The sequence below is a fragment of the Halyomorpha halys genome, unplaced genomic scaffold (genome assembly GCF_000696795.3).
Source record: "Halyomorpha halys isolate HHAL.00 unplaced genomic scaffold, Hhal_1.1 Scaffold80.1, whole genome shotgun sequence".
Classification (NCBI taxonomy): Eukaryota; Metazoa; Arthropoda; class Insecta; order Hemiptera; family Pentatomidae; genus Halyomorpha; species Halyomorpha halys.
In genome coordinates, this window is record NW_027110435.1 from 727,323 (window position 1) to 747,783 (window position 20,461).

General features: G+C 32.0%; 1 protein-coding gene across 11 annotated transcripts in view; it reads right to left on the minus strand.

The window, feature by feature from the left end:
- The window catches only part of shot (dystonin-like protein short stop), a 155,451-nt gene that overhangs the window by 98,668 nt on the left and 36,322 nt on the right, over positions 1-20,461 (minus strand). For 9 of the 11 annotated variants that reach the window (XM_067048612.1, XM_067048619.1, XM_067048615.1 and 6 more), the window contains exons 17-26: positions 19,885-20,005; positions 19,320-19,534; positions 19,048-19,195; positions 17,309-17,392; positions 15,118-15,333; positions 11,596-11,684; positions 5,045-10,046; positions 1,504-1,650; positions 1,288-1,427; positions 39-122 (exon numbers count right to left, since the gene is read on the minus strand). In XM_067048612.1, coding sequence (XP_066904713.1) covers positions 39-122; positions 1,288-1,427; positions 1,504-1,650; positions 5,045-10,046; positions 11,596-11,684; positions 15,118-15,333; positions 17,309-17,392; positions 19,048-19,195; positions 19,320-19,534; positions 19,885-20,005 — 6,246 coding nt within the window. The remainder of the gene's footprint in view (positions 1-38; positions 123-1,287; positions 1,428-1,503; positions 1,651-5,044; positions 10,047-11,595; positions 11,685-15,117; positions 15,334-17,308; positions 17,393-19,047; positions 19,196-19,319; positions 19,535-19,884; positions 20,006-20,461) is intronic. The other 2 variants (XM_067048620.1, XM_067048621.1) reach the window with 2 other exon arrangements.

Consider the following 20,461-nt stretch of genomic DNA (forward strand, 5'->3'; position numbering starts at 1 on the left):
ATATATAAAGAATAAAAAAAATAATGATTTAAACTCACTTGAATTTGGATAAGTGATCTCCAGCATTTGTCAACCTCTTTAGAAGTTTATCAGTCCTGTCAATTGCACGATCATAACGGCTTCTATAACAAAGAACTCCAGTTACTTTTAAATGTAGGAACTATAATTCAACTAAACTTTTATCCATAAAATAAAAAAGGTAATATTAGTAATAAATAGGAAACATTTTAATACAATGAAGTGAACTATAAAATGACAAAAGAATAATGGTAAATCTATTTTTGTTTAAATTATTGATATTGCTTAGTATTACGATCTACATTACACAAGAAAAGAATCTAATAGCGATAAAAATTTACCTTCAATCCATATATTAAAAAATTATAAACACAATCTTACACACACACACACAAGTATATACAACACTTGATACAGAGATTAATGAATTAAATCTTATTACAAATACAGATCATATGGATAAATAATCAGAACAAAAACTTATACAAATAAGCAGAACAAAAAGGAATAGAACCAAAAGAGAGAACTAAAGGAGAAGAATAAGAACTTTATGAATGGGAGCAAGGAAAGATAAATGAAATCCAAAGGTTTAAAAATAGAACAAGAATTACAATTTTTCTGGTTAATTACTAAAAGTAGTGAAGTGACTTTAATAAAGGCAAATTGGGTAGACTATTTTTAAGTGTGGGAGGACATCGGAGTGTAAAGAGCTAATAAAGAAGTTTTGATTAAGGATAGTCCAGGATAATAGAAAGTACCCCTAACGGTACACTTCTGGCAACACTGCCAAGTACAGCAATTCCATCAACCTCAATCGCTCCTTAATTATAATCAATGCTCAGTTAATCTGGAAAATTTTTTGGATCAAAATGGAAACTACATAAAAAATGATATATTATCCTAGGAAAATAGACGTTGCTGTCAATATAAAAGAAATAAGGAAACTTTTACAATCTGCCCTCTTAGTTAAAGAATGGAATGAACATAAAAAGGAATGATTTAAGCAAAAAGTGAAATCAGATCTGAATAGATCAAAGTACTAATATTATGGATAGAGGATAACCCAAAGGAAATTTCAATAAAAGTTATAAAAACTGAAGAGTATCAGGAAAAGTAGATTGGAGGATGGTTTTAAACCCAGAATGTCATGAACAGACCAAATCCATATGTAAGTTTCAGAGATGGGAATAATGTGGTAAAAAACAGTTAAATTCTAAGAATGAAATAAAGTTGATTAGTAATTGATTATGAAAAAGACTTATTATTCACCTCAAGGACTTTCCATTCCTCTCTAAAGTTGATACCTCATCTCGAGTAAGATATTCATTACCAGTGGATGCCACAGTCCTCACCTCCTCTAGGCAATTAAAGACCATTCGTTGTTGGGAATCTAATTCCTCTTTGAGCAGCTGTAGAAGCAATAAGCAAAATAATTATTGAGCATACAATCTATTCAGGAACACAAGAAAATTACACAAAAACCACCTTCAAAATATTGATTTGATTTCGAAGACGATCAAGATCCTCTTGTACTGGTTCCTGCTGAGCAAGTCGAGCTTCTATCTCACCAATCCATTCAAGTAGAGATTGCAAATTGTCATCACATAATTTGTACTTTTCTTCCATAGCTTGCTGTATTAAAAAAGAAAAACTTTAAATAAGACATTTATCATCAAATAGTTAAAAAAAAAAAACGGTAATATTAACACATACAACAAATTAACTGCAAATATATATTCATTTAAAATTAATATGTAAAAAAGATTAAAAAAAAAAAAAAGCATTATAAGATATATTTACTATATTAATGTTTTGTTTTAAATTGATTAACATGCACATGCAACATGCGTAACAATTTCATGGTTCAGTAAAGATAGCATATAATAAAAAGATAACAATAAGCATGCCCTGTATTTGTTATGTTCTGCTGGGCCAAGAGAATATGCTTAATCTATTCAACGTAAAGTGACTTTTCAAAATAAACAACCATCATTCAATGGTAGTATAAAACCAAAATAATTTTGAGATAAAATCTATTCACGACAATCATTTATCAAGAAATAATTAATATTTCCAAGCAGCACACAACTTAAATACAACATATACTATTAAATTTTATAAAATGTTTATAATTTATAAAAATACTTCTTAAGAAACTGTATATTAAAAATCAAACCAAGTTAGTAGCTCTTTAGCCTCTCTAGCTATATCCGTGCTGTTAGCTCAAATTTTGTTTTTGTTTTTTAAAAAGTATATATATAATCGTGCCAATCCCATTAGAATTTTTCATGTTTGAGATAATTTTTATTTTGCTTAATCATTGGTTTTGAGGGTTAGAAGCGAAGCATCAAAAAAAAAAAAGAATGTATATATATTGGGGTATAGCTCAGGTAAAATTGGTTTCGCAGACAAAAATTTGGTGTGGCTGCAACAGATAAAAAAAGACAAAAACAAAATGCAAGGTTATTGTTTAAAAAAAAAAACAAACAGAAAAAACCAACAACTTTCAAATACAAGAACATAAAATAAAAAAACATAACAAAGGACATAAAAGAAAATATATAAAATAACAACATTACATATATATATATATATATATATATATACACACACACATACATATTTTAAATAAACAGATAACTTGTATTACGTGATGATGTAATGAATTAGGTATAGGCGAAGGTAAAAAATGCTACACTGTTCAGACGCACAAGCAAAGCCCATGCGGAAAGACACATAATATAAACGTCATATCATGTTACAAATAGTCAGCTAACACATTGTGTAAATTCTTGTATATATGGAAATTAAAGGCTTTGCAAGCTACTATGGTAATCTGGCAGTTTGCAAAAGCATATAAAGATATATTCATAACTGACAAAATAAAGAATATAGGTAAATAATAATAACAAAGAAATAGTAAATTTATCACTGAAAAATACTTTTGAAAGTTGTGACTGAAATTAAAACCACTTTAATTCATTCATAAATATTGAGCTTTGATTTGAAGTTCATATCTTTTCAGAAATAATTATTTGAACATATTTTAACACATTGACTGCCATGGTACTTTACCTCAGGCTAACCATTTATGTTTACACAGATATATTACTGGCCAAGTTCATTTTAGCTGCACAAATACAATAAGTAAACAAACTACAACATAACTTGTTGTTCTAGGCAATATCAACTACGAAATAACTCTTAGCTGGCCTCTTGGGCAATAGCCCTGACTGTGATATAACTCATAGTCGTCATCGAAGGCAATACCACTAACTAGATTTATCTCATAGTTGGCAGTCATTGAATGAATGATGAAATGTACTTTTTTAAACATTCTAAATTTCAATAAAAAATAACTAGATTACAGCAAATAACAAGAAGCTAATGATAAATTTACTATTGAGCTTTTATGATACGGAAAAATATAAATATTAGGTCAGAGAAACAAGAATATTACTAACAACTATTAGCTTATACAATATTTCAAGCGTTAAAATACTAATTATGGTGTCATTTACAAGCAGCTTGAGGTACGAAAAGGTTACATTTTGACAAAATATTTTTAGACCAGGAGTAAAATCCTGTTAGGCTTAGAATCATTCAGGTATATTCAAAGCATAAATGAGCAAAATGCATTGTTTCAATATGATATAAATTAATTAGTTAATAATTATATTGTTTCTTAAAAAAATAATTTTAATATTAACAACTTTTTAACGACCTGCCTGATTTTCATGAAGCTTTTAATCCACATGTTCCTCATTATATACATATAAAAAAAATACTTGAGAACTAAAATCACCCAATTTAAACTTGGAGCATAAAATAATTTAAAACAAGTCATAAACAACTTAAGCAAGATCATTTTAGTGGATATCCAATAGTTTGAGGGGAAAAGGCATGACTCCCTCCACAACTTAATATGTCAAGCCTACTAAGGAGAACAATTTTGAATTCGGTAGTAATTATTGATTTTTGTAATTTTAGTTACTATAATTAATGCCTAAAAATAATCTAATACCACAGTCTTGCAATAGTTTAATTGTATCTATTGTGATTAAGTCCAATACTTTTTTAAGTAGTATCTGCTGTTTTTAATTTCTAGTGACAGTTTTGTTTTTCATTGTAAGTATAAATAAAAAATTATAACTCATTTGTTGAAATAACAATCTTCTTTCTTCCCAACTTAGGTTCCTCTTTCAGAAGGATTTATTAGTGCTCTATTCACATGTGCAAATTGTCCTATGTCTAGGCCAGGGGTAGCCAACAAATATACTGCATATATGGAATAGTGCTATCAAAAGTTGGGTCTGGAAATTTATTTTCTTCATAACCCTATATCTCAAAAACTTAATAAGTGATTTATAAAATATAAAATAGTTTTGAACATATATTATTCTTATCTACCTGTACATCACTGGAATGTACCTTATACTGCACAGAGAATAAACATAGTAGGCATTTCACACCCCTTCTCACCCCTTAGACTACGCCTATGTAAGTCGATCGCGACATACTTTTAAGAAAAAAAGTAGATATTATATACTGAAAAGTTGGCCATCCCTGGTATACGCCATCTCCCTTCTACATTGGCCTTACAAGGCTCTCAGGTAAGATAATAGGTTGGCAGCAAATCAAAATGTTGAACGAAAATTCAAGAAAGTGGGTGTTTGAAAAATCTGTAGTATAAAGTTATCAAAAAAGGGAATGAGTACCCCTCCTTCAGAAAAACCTCTTGGCCTAAGCTCCTTAGGCAAGAACTTTGTGGTTCTTCCTTAACTTGTTCCCCTATACACATGTCTATTACTATCTAACAAAAATGCTTTAAGACTAGGGCTCACACAGATATACAATATTCAAAATTAATAAACATAAGCATTTATAAAATAGACAACAAATTTTTTAGCTGAAGAAATAATTTTCTTCATAATGCTGTTTATTTTTAAACAAATAATATTCTTGTTACTCTGATTTAATGAAAAAAGCATAAACTGAAAACCAGCAAAAGATTTAAAACACTTACCCTACTTTGAGCAACAATGAAGTAACCCTTCGCTTTTCCTTTCAAGAAATCCAATTGGTTTTCTCCATCAATTATCTTACCAGTGTGTGGGTCAATAGCACCGACACGAATTGCCGAGGGTAAATCATGTATTTCACCCCCAAAACGAATAAGGACAGATTTCGGGTCTATAAGCCCCACATCTATAGCCTCTGAAAGAGTTAGACGTTTTCTACCTTGCACACTCCCCACTGAAAATGGATCATTAAATCTACCAGTCGTAGGGTTATAAAGGTTATAGTCAAGGGCATCCATTAATGAAATTTTTTTAACAATCAATCCTGTTTCTAAGGCAGAATCCAAGTCTAAAAGTTTTGAATTCAACGTATCAAGAGCACGTCCTGCACTATCAACTAATCCTTTGCGTCTAGCATCTGCTAGACGCAGTAACCTTCTCTTTGCAGTATCTTTAAACATCATTGTGTCCTCTCCTGGAACATCAGGAGGTTTTACTCTAGGAACAGTAATAAGAATACCTCTATGAAATGCTTCATCAAAAGGAATACCTTCCTCAATTCTAACAACACAACTTTCTGCATCAACTAAGCCATCATTAAGGGATTGGTTTAGATCTTTTAAACGACCAGCATAAGAAAGATAAGTTGTGTCAGGGTTTAGAAGTCCAGACTTGATGCCAAAATTTAAACCTACTTTTTTATTTTCTAAAGGAGCAATGAACTTCCCATTCTTAAACAATTTTGACCTGATAGCTTCTTCCAAGTCCATTCCCATGTGTGGTACAATTATGCCTTCATTTTTGTAACGAATTAAGTCTCCTTTATCTAATTCACCCATAATTGATTTATCCAAAATTATGTAATTATCATTTGGTGTTTTGATAGTAGAAATGCTGGGGTCAATGAAACCTTCTTCAACAGCCTGAGTGAGATTCATGATTTTTCCAGAATTAGGATGAACAAATCTATCTTGATAAAAGCCGAATTTAAGGGCATCATACAAAGAAAATGGACCTTCTAGATTAATAATAAGCCCTTTCATCAATCCTTCAGACAAATCCATGCCACAAATAGTGTTCCTACAATCATCAATAATCCCTGATTGTTTTGCTTCTCTTAATGATAATGGTTTACTTGAGTAACAGAGTAATCTAGTGTCATCCACAAAACCATCTGATATTGCATCTCGTAAGTTTCCTTGAGGAAATTTTTTGTTTTTATAAAATTTTACAACTGCTTCTTGAAGAGAAATGGGTCTTCTAGCCAATACTCTGAGATCCACACCATCAATAGTTGAAGAATTAACAAGTCCAAAAGCAATGGCATCTTCTAATGGCAATACACCTCGCGATGTTTCAACTTCACTTTTTCCATCTACAAGACCCAGAAGTATAGCTTCTTCTAGAGGAACATATGAACCATCGGGATCTAAGAAAAGACTTGAATCAGGATCAAATAATGTTTTCAGAGCTTCGGCAAATGGCAGTGGTCTATCTAATTCCATTATAATTCCTTCATCTAATGCATGCTTCAAATCAATATTCCTAAATTGGCCTTCTTTGACACTGCCTTCAAAGGTTTTGACTTGGTTACCTAACTTTACCAGAGTAGTACTCTGATCAAGTACCTTATCAAGAGCTTCATCAGTTGTCAATTTGTTACATGTAGTTGGATCAGTAAATTTTCCACTAATTGGATTGTACAATTTTCTAACAGCTTCTGGTACTGGGTATAATCTCTTAGTGACAAAATGACCCTGCTCCAAGGCTTCTTTCAGATTAAGAGAATCACCTTCTACTACTACCATACCACTATTCGGGTCTATGAGTCCTTCATCAATAGCTTGTTTCAATGAAATTAGATCGCCATTTCCTAGAATTAATGGGGAATCTGTAATAAGATTTTCTTTCAGACATTGGAGTATGGTCTTGCTTCCTTCTATCATTAGCTTTCCAGTCACTGGGTCATAAAGATCTTGAATCAAAGCTTCTGCTAATGTCATTGGAGCAACAGAAGGTAGTAAAATACCTTTTGAATAGGCAACATCTAAAGGAACTCTGTAAGGATAGGTTAGTATAGAATTTTCTCCATCAAGAAGACCTGATTCTAAAGCTTCTTCAACAGTTATTATCGCATCATTTTTTGGATCTTTAAATTTCGTAGAAGAAGAATCAATAAATGACTTAAGGGCCTCATTAAGTGTGACCATTTCTCCAGTTTTAGGGTTCAAGAATTTTCCATCTTTAAAGTACTGTAATGCATTTACAATTGACATCTTATCAAGTTTTGTAATAATTAATTGTCTTTCTAATGCTTCAGGAAGAAGTAATTTGGAACCAGACTTAGTGTCTTTAAATTTATACTTGATCACACCTCTATCTATAGCTACATTCAGATCTATGAATTCATCATTAACAGTGTCTTTGCAAAATGATATATCAGGATCTACAATATATCTTCTAATAGCTTCCTGCAAAGTAATTGAATCTTTGGTAATTGGATCTGTAATACCTTTGGTAGCTAATCCCTTCTTAATTAATGCTTCTAAAGCAACAGGCTTCTCAAGTTGACGAACATCCCCTTTTTGAAATCTTAATATAAGATCATCACTTTCAAGTTTACCTTTGTTTAGGTCTAAAATGTTTGATTCCACAGCTTTGGATACAGGAATTAAATTATTATTTGCAATGATCCCAATTTTATCACAATCAAGTATACCATCTGCAATGGCTGAGAAAAGAGGTACTTTAATATTTTCATGTGTTACAAAACCATCACTTCCCAAAATCCCTTTATCTACAGCTTCTTGTAAACCAAATTTAGGCTTGGGTGCAGTTTTCTTAGGACGTATCCAATTAAGTTTACAAGCTGTGAAAAAAGGCACTGATCTGCCTGTTCTAGGATCAATCATTTCACCATTTTCATCAAACTTAGCATTTTTTATAGGTATGAATTCTCCTGTTTCAAGATCTTTGACCAAAGTATGTGGATCTATATAATCTACCACTTCAGTAAACGAAATCTTCTTTCCGGATGTATCAGTAAAGGAAGAAGTTCGGGGATCAAATAAGCCCCTCAGTATAAAATCTTTTGCTGTTGTGAACCTATCAACAGAAAGTTTAGATGCTACTGGCTTGAAGGTTATGAAACCTTGCTTTATAGCTTCCATAGGTGTCAAGTTCAGCCCTTCAGGATCATAGCGTTCATTGGAAAGAAATGTTTCTTTAGCAGTTTGTAAATCTACTGGATTCCCCTTAGGATCTTTTATCACAGCAGGAAGTCCTTCACACACAGCCTCAAGCAGTTTCTCCGGCTTTCGAGAATCAGCATATACAATCAGCCCAGAAGTTGGATCTAAGATAGCACCTTTTGATATTTCATATGGTTCTCCTTCAAATATGATAAAACCTTTAGATATAGCATCTGATAAAGACATACCTTCAAACTCTCCAAGAGGTGTCATAATTTTTTTTTCTATGGCCCTGATAAATGTAAGCGTTTTCTTGCCATCATTCAAAACACCAGAATTTGGATCTAAAATATTCAGTCTTAAACACTCCTCGAAACTAACCAGTCTATCAGTTCCTGGAATATGAAATAACCCAGAATTAGGATCAAATAGACCTTTGTCTATGGCTTCCTTCAGTGGCATGCCACGATCTGGCAATTCATCTTTCTTCTTCATTGCTAGAGTATCAAGGATTTTCTTTAACCCTTGCTTGACAGGACTTGAGTTGCTCTTCTTGAATAGTGGTTTAGTTTCAGTCACTGTTATGGCTAAACAACTCTTAAGAACACTCAAGCCTTCTTTGGTTATAATTTTTTTATCTAATGCATCTTTGTAACAAAGCCTATTTTTTCTACGATCCAATACAAACCCTGTCTTAGGATCTATATAGCATTTAAATGCAGCACCAAATAGTGTCAACTCCTTTCCACCAGACATTATGCCTACTTTTCTATCCAAAATTTCCCAAATGTTTTTTTTTACAAGATTGTCTTTTAAAGCGTCTTTGATTGGTACAGTCTTGCCAGATTTTTTAGTGACCAGTTCTCCATTTTGAAGAAGATCAAGAGCAACAGCCTTATTAAATGAAACAAACTCGCCGGTTTCAAAATTTTTAAAACAGTCTATATCAAAGATGGACCTCACAATAACTGATGCAATATAGCCCTCATCAATTGCAGATTTTAAGTCAATAACTCTATTACTTTTGGTGTCTTTGAACTGCCAATCTTCAGTTATCACTCCAGTTTCCAATGCAGATTTGAGAGTGAGCATTTTTCCAGACTTAATGTCAAGGATAGAGTTAAATGAATCAAAGTCTAAAACCTTTTTATTTATACATTCTTGTAGGGTTAAAGAACCAAAAATAGTATCAACATGATTTTCCTGTGATGAATGCAAATCTAAGATATCATAAAGTGTCTGGGGCCTCTGAATAAGCCCTTTGTTCCTAGCATCAATTACATCGGATGGTAATACATTAGACTCAATGGATTCTGTAACTGTCAGTTTAATGTCATTATTAACTATTTCGGGAATATCAGCAAGTGGGGCAGATTCTAATGGAATAGTCCGTCCAGTTTCCCTATCTAGATACCCTGAGCTACTAACAAGGCCTAAATCAATTGCATCTGATAAACATACCCTTAATGGACTCCCTTCAGCCAAAGAAAGCTCCTTTTGAATAGCCTCCAAGAGGTTCTTGGAGCCAGAAATGTTAGATGGACCAAGGAGTTCAGATGCTAATGCCTGGGCAATAATACCCATGACAACACCTTCCTGAATGTCGATACTTTTGTCAGGCGATAAATTTATTCGACCAGTTCTGACATCAAGGATACGTGCCTTAATGGCTTCACTGACAGTCATCTCGGCCCCAGTAGTAGGGTGATAAATCCCAGTACGGTTTATTACATCTGTCCCTATACCCGTTTTTTCAGGAGAAGAAGGTGGTTTTGATCCATTTATTCCCATAGAGTCTGTTTCAGTGATTCTCCACCTGAAAAAGAAGAGTAAGCATGAAAAAATTTGATATAAATCCTACATGCTTCATAAATTTATCTTACTAGGATGAAAATCACACTAAAATAACATTTGAATGTATGAGAGGTAAGGAAATAAAAGAAAAACAAAATTAAAATCTTAAAACAACTTTTGTTATTTAAAAAGAATTAAAATTTAAGAACAGCCAAATTCCAGAATACTTTTAAATTATGAACACTAATATAACTTGAAGATAAAATTTTAAACCAAAGTTTCTAATAAATTATTTAAAAACAAAAAGAGCTATCCATTCTCTCTCTAATCTCAAAGTAATATGGCCTTGATGTTTTCAGGAATATAACATCATTCATTGATAGTAAAGTTACTGTCCTCTCTGTATCCAATAAATTTTTTTGTACAAGTCGAATATGAGAAATCTTTAATATGGATCTCATAGTTTGCAATGATCTGCTTTGTTCTCCATCGACAACTGACAAAGAAATTCAAAATCCTCGGTCTTTAAATTCAATTAAACAATTTTCTTAATAGTCAATAAGTTTTATCTCCATTTATTATTATTTTATAAGATTAAAAGTAGAAGATCAGTGTAATTAATTCCACGTTAATCCCATATAAAGGTTACTTTTGAGATCTAATCTGATACAGGAATGATGTAGTAGTAGAAATGCTGCTGTGATGAAACTCTAAATTAATAGAAAAAATAACGTGTGGTCAATATTAATTGGAAAAGCTGATTTAAATGTTCAAAAATTTGTGAAATTGATGTTTTTCAAACTGACATATGAATTTGTTTTGCCCTCATTATAAGATACATGTATTATTATTTAAAATACTCCATATTTCATATAACAACCTTCTTCATTTTGAAGTATGTTAAAAATTAATTACAATCACACAATTTTTCGAGAAATAAGGCGTCCAGAGAATATTAACACTTTTTTGTTACGTCAATACAAAGAAACATTAAAAAAAAAAAAATATTGATTCTTTGCACCTAGAAAGCATCTATACAGTTCTGTATCGGATACCACTGTTCTAAATTAGTCGCCAAATATTTCTCCAATAGTATATAACAGACCGAAACTTAAAAAAGGATCCAATAATAGATTTGAAAGCTCCATAAAATAGTAATCAGATAGTGAATAAAATGTTCATAAACATTTACGGAATATGAATGATAAATAGGCCCTGATGCGTTAATCACTATGGTAGATAAAATGATATTTCTTCAAAAACTTAATAACATGTTTTTGTTATATTACAAGAATAGTAAATACCTAAAATTTGTAACCCAATAATTAGAGCCTAAATTTAATGTAAATCACAATTTAAAAGAGTAAAGTGACTAATTAATTAATAACAACCAGTTGTTTTTTCTAGTAAATTTGTTAGAAGTAATTATAGAGGCACTATCATGCATTTTTTCAACAAAAGTCATTCAAATAAAAGCTAGTTTGATGGATTGATTTTTTTGTGGATTATCAGAACATCAATAATTCAAAGAAAAAATGAATGAACATATTATAAAGTTTATTATAACGAACCTGTCAGGGAGTTGAGTTGATGTTTCTGTAAGGGTGAACTCAGTTCTAAAAGTCTTCAAGTGTGCTGGCTGAAGCTTAGACACGAACTCCTATAAGATGGAGAAGGAACATAATATGAGAATACATTTGTAGATCACTCTGATTATAGTTCATTTAGAAAAAGTAAATATAGGAAGAGACAATTCAGACCAGGGGATGTTAGCAAAATTAGTTACAATTGCCTCTTAACTGAAATTGTTTAGTGGTGCTGTGTCATACATTGGAACTTAAAATGATCTGTTATCAAGAAACTAAAATATATCCTTTAACAAATAACAAGACCACCTACAGGCATCCTTGATAGAAGTGTGGGATGAAAATTACAGCTGTAGTTAATTGGGTAATGATTCCTAAATAAACAATAGGCTTTCCAATAGATAGTACAACTAAGACCAGAATTTAACACAGTTTTAGAAATATATATATATATATCTTAGGTCATAATTGGTAACTATTACAAATAGAATTTTATGAAGCAATAGTAAAATAAGAAAATTAACAGAAAAAACTTGAATAAAAATAGAATATATAATACAATCATTCAAACCAAAACTATTTGTTTTCTCCAACAAAGTAAGGCAACCAATTTTGAAAAAAAAAGAAAGAAACAAAATCATAATTAATTTTACTGGATCTGATGATCAATTAGCAGATGTATAATTAGTAGCATGCAATCCTGAAATTTTTAGGTCTGGTAAAAAGTTTTCATTTGGTTATAGTAGACCTCAAATGCTAGAAAAAAGTTATTGTAATGTATAACACTATTCTAAATACATTACAAGAAAATTTAGTAACATGATTTTTTAACCAAGGGCTACGTTTTATTTAAAAATCTCTTAATAATTTTAAAATGATTTAACTTGGTGACCTACTTGTTTTAACAAATTTTTACAGTACATGTATCCTTCAGAATAAAGACTAATCTATCCACTGACCATGATTCCCTTCCAGGTTTAGTAATATCTTTATCAAGAACAATGGTTCTGAGCAGAAGATGGTTTTCATCAACCGAAATAAATATAAATGATCAACACCAATAATAATGCCCAAATCAGAATTTTTACTCTATGACAGATTCATGTAATAGACAACTGTCAATGAAAGAAAATTGACAGTAGATATCAGAAAAAATCCTATGACCTATGGACCTATGGTTAAGTAATTTTTAAAATCCTACATTATTATTATTAACAACTGTTACTGTGGTGAAGGCTAGAGTTGATGAATAGTTCAAATTCAGAACATACACAAGGGTGGTCTGAAAAGTTTCTGACCTAACAAAAATACAAGGCATTTTTCTGAAATTATTTTTTTTTATTTTTCAACAATCCTTGTAACTCTACATACTTCTCACAGTGATGCTCCCATCTCTGCAATCTGTCTAAAAAGAACTCGGTATTTTTCTCTGCAAAATAATTGCCGTGTTTGCTCACGTTAGACCTAAAATGTGTTCGAATCAACATTTCCAATGCTCTATTCTGTAGCCAGAAAGGTGATCATCACTCCGATGGTGGAAGACAATATCAGGCGGTGCATGAAGGAGCTCAGCAGGAGCCAGTGCTTGCTTTCCCAGACTTCACTCGGCAATTCAATATCACTACAGAAACGAGTTGCGTTGGGAGCAGTGTTGTCTCAGGATGGTGAAGGGGGACATTGCCCAGTAGGGGCCTAACAGAAACAGAGACCAGATACAGTGCGCTGGAATGAGACTCTTGGGAATAGTGTGGGCTGCTGACCACTGCAGACCTTATGTGTTTGGCAGAAGGTTCAGGGTACCCACTGACCGCATGCCTGTACAATGTGTGGGAAAGTTGAAGGAGTCTTTGGCTAGGAATACGTGTTGGAAGGAGCTCCTTGCGAAGTATAACATGGAAATAATACATAAACCAGGAAAAAAAAATGTGGTAGCCGATTGCTTGTCTCGAGCAATTACAGTAAATACAGTAGGAGAGGAGGCTGGAGATCCATCTAGCCAATTTCTGCGGGAGTGGACACCGGGAGATGAAGAAGGACAGAATGTGGCAGAGAAAGATGATAGGAAGGAATCTTCATCTAACGAGAGCTCGGAGGAAGGAAGACCAGCAGATATGGAGGAACTGGAGGAAATATAATAAATGACAAGAGGCAGCAGATTTTATGGAGAATGAGGACCACTGGATTGCTGAATGTTAAGTGTAGCAAGTATGGGAGGAGCAAAATCTCGACGATTTGGTTACTGCCAGGTGTGAGGAGCGACCAGATTTATAGTGTTGAAGGATGCTTCAAAGCCCGGAGAAACTCATCACCTTTACATTATCTGCCAATGCCATTATCTGGGAGATCAAGCAGCTAAGGCGTAGCGAACAAATAGGGAATCATCTGTTGCAAGCAGATGGTGGAAACCCTTCAGGAAGACAAACGACAAAAAAAGATGACCATAGCATATCACCAGGGCAAAACAAATCACCATGGAATCCTGGAGACCCTGCACACATTCAATACTTTTGGTGGGGGATGAAGAAGACTATCACGGAGGTTGTAGGAAATTGTGAAGTTGTCTACGCACGAAATATGACAGAAACAAGCCAAAAGGGAGACAAGAAGAAACACAGATTAACTGTTCAACCATCTGCAGATCGATACTTTCACATAGAGAGGATATAAATGGATAACCATGAGTGATATCTTTAGTAAGGCGGCAATGGTGCATCAGGTGCAGGAAAAGTTGTCAGAAGCAGTGTTGACAGCTCTCTGATTGTGGTTCCAATTCTACGGAGTTCCAGAGCGCATCACATCAGACGGTACAGAAAATTTCACAATGCCAGGATTCGAACTGAAATGAAGGACCTTGTTGTGACATAGCACCTCAACACACCAGGACCCCCCAAGAGTAGAGGAGGCATAGCGCGGCTTCATGGTACGTTGAGTGACCATCTTCAATTTTGTTTTCCTGCTGTCTTTCATTCAGTTACATCTTCTGGATCTATCTCATGGCTTTCAAATGTATGGAAACAGCTTCTCATGACAAATTTAATTGATCTGTGGATCATCTTTAACCAAAAATGCTTGCATTATCATCAGACTGCTTCAGAATTTTTTCGTATCTCATATCAAAATCACCACTTCTATATCTTTTAAACTACTCAAAACATCCTGATTTATCAAGGGCATCCTAATCAGAGGCATTTAATGGTGTTCTGCAACAGTTTTCTTCAAATGGTAACAGGAAATCAATACCATCCACAAATTGTATTTCCGAGGCAAGGATTTAGATATGTTCAACAACATTAAAAACTATGCTGTTGAATAAAATTTGTATTGTTGTGAGAAGAAAATCTGTATTAGAAGTAAAAAAATAAAAAGACGCCAATGAGGAGGCTTTTAACAGTAACTACATTGATGATGGTGCCTTTTATCAGTAAAAATTCATAATTTTAAAAAGTTTCTTGAAGAAAGTAAAAAAAATAATAATAATAAACAAACATATATTTTCTGTTCACTTACCCTAAGTTGAGGGTCATTCGAAATGGCACAAATCTGCCTCAGTCTATCTTGTAAAATGCTGACGAGAGCCAAGTACCTATGGTTGATCTTGTCAAGCTGCTCAGCAATTTCTTCTTCACCAGAAGGCCACTCAGATTCAGGACGTGAATCACCGTCAAAAGATGGCTGTGCTATTGCCACTGCTGCTCTGAATTTTCCCAGTGCAAGGTTGTATATCTGTAATGTTGTGTTAGTAGGGTCCCCTTTTTTTTTTTTTTTTCTTGTTCAGTTTCATTAAGTACATTAATATAATTTTTGTCCTTTCGTTCTCAAATTATTTTTATTTTGTTTTGGGAGCATGTTAATAAGTTGATTTCGGTTATATATACAAATACATTTGGTCCAGACCAGGGATGCTTAAGTTTAAATATTACTACGATTGAGGTATATTATTTAATATTTGATCAACTCTTATATTCAAACTATCAATATCATTTCACAATATTACTATTCATAATTTTTACTTGAGCTTATATTTTTTTTTTCAAATATAATCCCACAATCTTGCAATCAGTTTTATCGCCTGTACTTCCAATACCATGAAAAAAAAATGTCATGATTAGGCCGCTTTCTTTCCCACACATAGAAATTTACTGATTGATAAAAAAAAAAAATCTGTTACATTTCAGTTGTGCATTGAAATGGTTGAAGGCTGTCACAGAATAAGAATTTAACCATCATGACCATGAGCACTCATACGTTGCTCATGACCAGCTGCCTCCGAATTATTTGCTTAGTTCACCATTGCAATACTTCCGCAGACACCCTACAGCCCCGATTTAGCTTCCAGTGATTTCTTTTTCTTTCCTTGAATCAGAGAGACTTGTAAGGAAAGTGATTTGTCACCATTCCAGTTGTCCAGGCAACCTATGAACAATGGAAAAAATGCTGGCAATGGAGTGTTGATGCCTGAGGATCATATACTGAAAACTTTAAGTTCGTTGTTGTTTAATACATTTATGTTTAAGACTGAGACCAGTCTTGAAACTTTGTGAACACACCATGTATACTTTTTTAAATTATGTAATTGTTTCTCAAGAACATTATTTGAATGTGTTTATTGTTGATCCAAGATTTAAGATTTTGCTTCACCTACATGACTGTTGGTTTAATGAAAGAAACTAGCAAAAATCTTATAGATTCAATAAACAACACCCTGCATACTCTTTACCCAAAGTGAAAAAAGTATGAAGTTACAAGTTTTCAGGGTAGGAGCTTGGCCTCTTCAATTAAATTTTCTTGTACAATGTGGGGGTATAAAACTATTATCTTATTTCAAGACAAATCAGAGATTGGGACCACGACTAGACATACATCATATCTGAAATCGTAATGTAACTAGCTGATTATAATTAATGATAATCATGGGTCTATAGTTAAATAATTGAAATTCAATTATTTTATTTATATCTGAAAGTCTTTGTTTTATTTTTTTAAATACTTATTTATGTTAAAAATGCACTTGATTGTTTCAGAATAAAGCTAGCAATTTTCTGATGGGATTTATTTTTAGTCAGCCCAAATCAGATTTGGATAATTCTGTATCATCACCAGATATTTAATTATTAAGTAATTATACTATTGTAACTTCTTTTTAGGTGCCCATAATTCTTGAAACATAGAGGTAAGTATACCTGTTTCACATCTTTTTTTCACATGATGACTTGTACTACCAGAATTTTTTCTTAAAAGATTTTTTTTTTCTTTTGATGCAGGAACAATACACATTGTTACAGCTGAACATATAATTAGCATTGACATAATTATTATAAATAACTATGAATAGCAATTATTCATTATTTAATCGCTGATGAGATCAGCAAATATAAATATAAATAATGAAAATTCTTAACATCCCTGAACTGGACATCCACCAATAAATACTAGAATATTAATGAAATTACATAAAATCTACTGAACTGTTAGAATAATATCTTTGCAGCCAAAAGTTAGATTTCTATGCTATGTACATGTTCATTAATTTTCCTTACTAATGACAATTACTCATTAATAAGGATAATAAACAATTAATAAGTTGATTAAATAACTACTATACTTGTATATATTTTACAACTTTGTTAACAAAAATTGTTAATAATAATAAAATTAAATAATTTATTGAGTAAAATAATGTAGGCATAATCGAGCTTACTTTTGCTTCACGTATGAAACGACCACCATCAATGTTGACCTGTTCTAAAGGTTGAGTTCTTTCAACTATGCTGGTAAAAAGTACCTAAAAAAATAAAAATATTAGTACAGCCAATAACAAAATAAAATATGAAGAACAATTTTCTTAAAAGAAATACAATGCAAAATTTTTTTTTAAAAAACACTCAACACAGATCCGTTTAACCTATCTCCATTTAAAAAATATATATATTTTTTAATATTATTACACCAAAATAATGTAATTAATTTCACAAAAATTCTGATTAGGTGTTTATTGTTGACTGTAGATGTAATATGAGTAGAAAATTGTCAGGGGTGCGGTAAGTAATGATAAAAAACTAAGTAAAACTTATTTGATTTGTGCTGATGATTACCACTCTTGACAGTAACTTTGCACTAGTCATATGAATGAAGGCCTAAAATTTAAGCTAAGACGTCAACACAAATAAAATAACTTTTACTTGTTTGTGTATTAATACTGACTGCACCCTCAATCATCTTTTCCTCAACATACAAGAATTTTGTTTTAAAATTGAATTTTCAAAATAAATCAAAATTGAAGGCAGAATTCTGGCGCTGCCCATTGTCATGGTTGGTAGTGAATACTGGCAGATGCATTTAAAGGAAATAAACAGATCTTTTTTTGTTGCTACTGCATGATAGTCTAGTATGATGTCATGTCCAGACTACTCTGCCTAAAATGCTCCTGAAGCAGATGGACAACGGTTCTCGGTAATGTTTGTAAAATGTCATTATGTCAAAGAATTTTTGATAACAGTCACTCTCTAGTTATATGATTCCTTTACTTTGTTGTTTTTGTCATATGCGCCAGTCTACCAACCCACAGGTTGTCAGATCGAAGCACAACTTTTTTCAAGCACAAAATAAATTCACTCACAACATCCCCGGGCCTTTGTGAGGTCTGTTAGCCAATGGGTGGCACTCAAAAAAATAGGCGTGGGAGTGACGAACCCACCCTACGGAAACACCACATCAAGAAATGCGCGATGTATTAGGAAATACATCACGTGAGGATTTAGACCTCCATGGTCTGTTGCCCACATAATAATAATATAATTGAAAATACTAAATACCAGAAGCTATCACCAATTATTAACATTAATTTTGTCACCACCTAGTTAAACTAACAAATGTGAATAAAGCTACCTCATTGAGAATAATTTTTTTTTATATCTGGTCATTTTTATTTCTCTGAACCAGATCATAAGACTTTAATTTGTAAAATATGCTTCAGGTAAAATAAAAAAACTAATGAAATATTATTATAAAAAAATCAAATTTAATGTTAACAAACCAAGATTCATTTTATCGAATGGTGAAAAATTAATCATTAAAAAGAGGTTTTTATCTGATCTCTGGAAACAACTATTAATGCCCTAGTAAAATGAATTTCACATATGCTAAAATACAATACAATGTAATGTAACATCCCAGCATACATACATTAAAAATACATAAAAAATACATATGGGGGTAGTACAATATTACAAAAACAGTAGAATTTTAAAATATATGTTTTAACTTTAAAGAAAACAGAAAAAAAAAACAAGTAGTGAAGTTAAAACCAAAGTAAATAGTAGTTCTCATAAAAATAAATTAAGATGGAAAAGTCCGAACCCTACTGAAAGCAGAAAAAAAAAGTAATGGTGAAGATTGGTGGGGCAATAGTAATAGAATAGAAAATGTTAAATCTATTACCTTTGTTGGTTCAATATGGTGTTTACCATGAGAAACAGGTGGTAAGTTGTTCAATTCAGAATATGATTCATCAATAAACTTGACTTCTGTCTGATAAGTCTTCCCATAAGTGTCTAAGAGAGAATAAGCAGCTTCACAGCATCTCAATCTTTAAGACAAATCATAAATTAATGAATCAACAATGGAACGAAAAAATTACCAATTTTATCAATTAAAATAAATAACTTAATTTTGGTTTTTTAATTCAGGTAATATTGTTTAGTTCAAATAACCTGTCAACAAGAGAAGCACATAAGTTATTCCACCGTTGGGTAACTGCATTTACATCATCATCCAGCCTATCCATATCTGAATGGTCATGAGATCTAAGACGTTCCCTTGATTTTACAACCAATCTCCGAGTATTTGTAGCATCCTCAATGAGTTGGTCAACAACTGGCTGCTGAGCAGCTATAGAATTCTGTACCCTAATCAGGTCATCATGTACCTAAGATAAACAGAGCATAACAGCATGAAGTATAATACATATTCAATTATCATCAACATAATTAGACAAATTTATATTTCAAACAATAAATAAATCATCTATCTTTTTTATTATTTAAATCATATCGATAAATATTATATCAGAAATATATAATCTTAATTCTCAATTTAAAAATCAATGAAATTTTTTCTTTGAAATATAATTTGTACAATTAAACAACTATAAGTTATTCAAATAGGTAATAAAGAATACATTTTTGATCGATAAATAGAAAATTGTTTGTTATTAAACAAAGTTTTATGCAAATTATGCCCAAGTTTGGTTATTAGTTATTCATTTTAACATCTCACATTCTGTAAGGATTCCAAGTCTGAAGGCATATCTCCAAACGATGAAAGTTTAAGTTCCAGTTCTGAGACAACATTAGTAGCATCATCAAGGGCAGACAGAGTAATTTCAACACATTTGAGTCTGAAAAATAAATTCAGAACATGTGTACATTAATAAATATCATCATGAACTTACATACAACTTAGATTAATTGAAACATTAAATCAATAACAACATAAATTAAACAAAGCTTTGTACTGTTCACAGAATATGTTAAGTAGAAGTGGTATATAAATCGGGTAGACTAAGGATCAGACACCATAGTGCTCAGCTCAGTTCATAGACACTACGGCTATTCCACCCCTTAGCACTGAGCATTTCCATCAGGTTTTTTTATTCATTATTTAGTTTTGGTCCTCATGCTTCTAAGGAACTATTGTCATTTCTCAAAAGAAAGAGAAAAATCAACAATCAAACTAATAAATTTTAATAGTGAAAAGTTACAATAATAATATTTACAAGGAATCACATTTTAATACATTTATATTCATGATGAATTTTTTATTAATATTATTTTCAAGTATTTACTGTATTGTG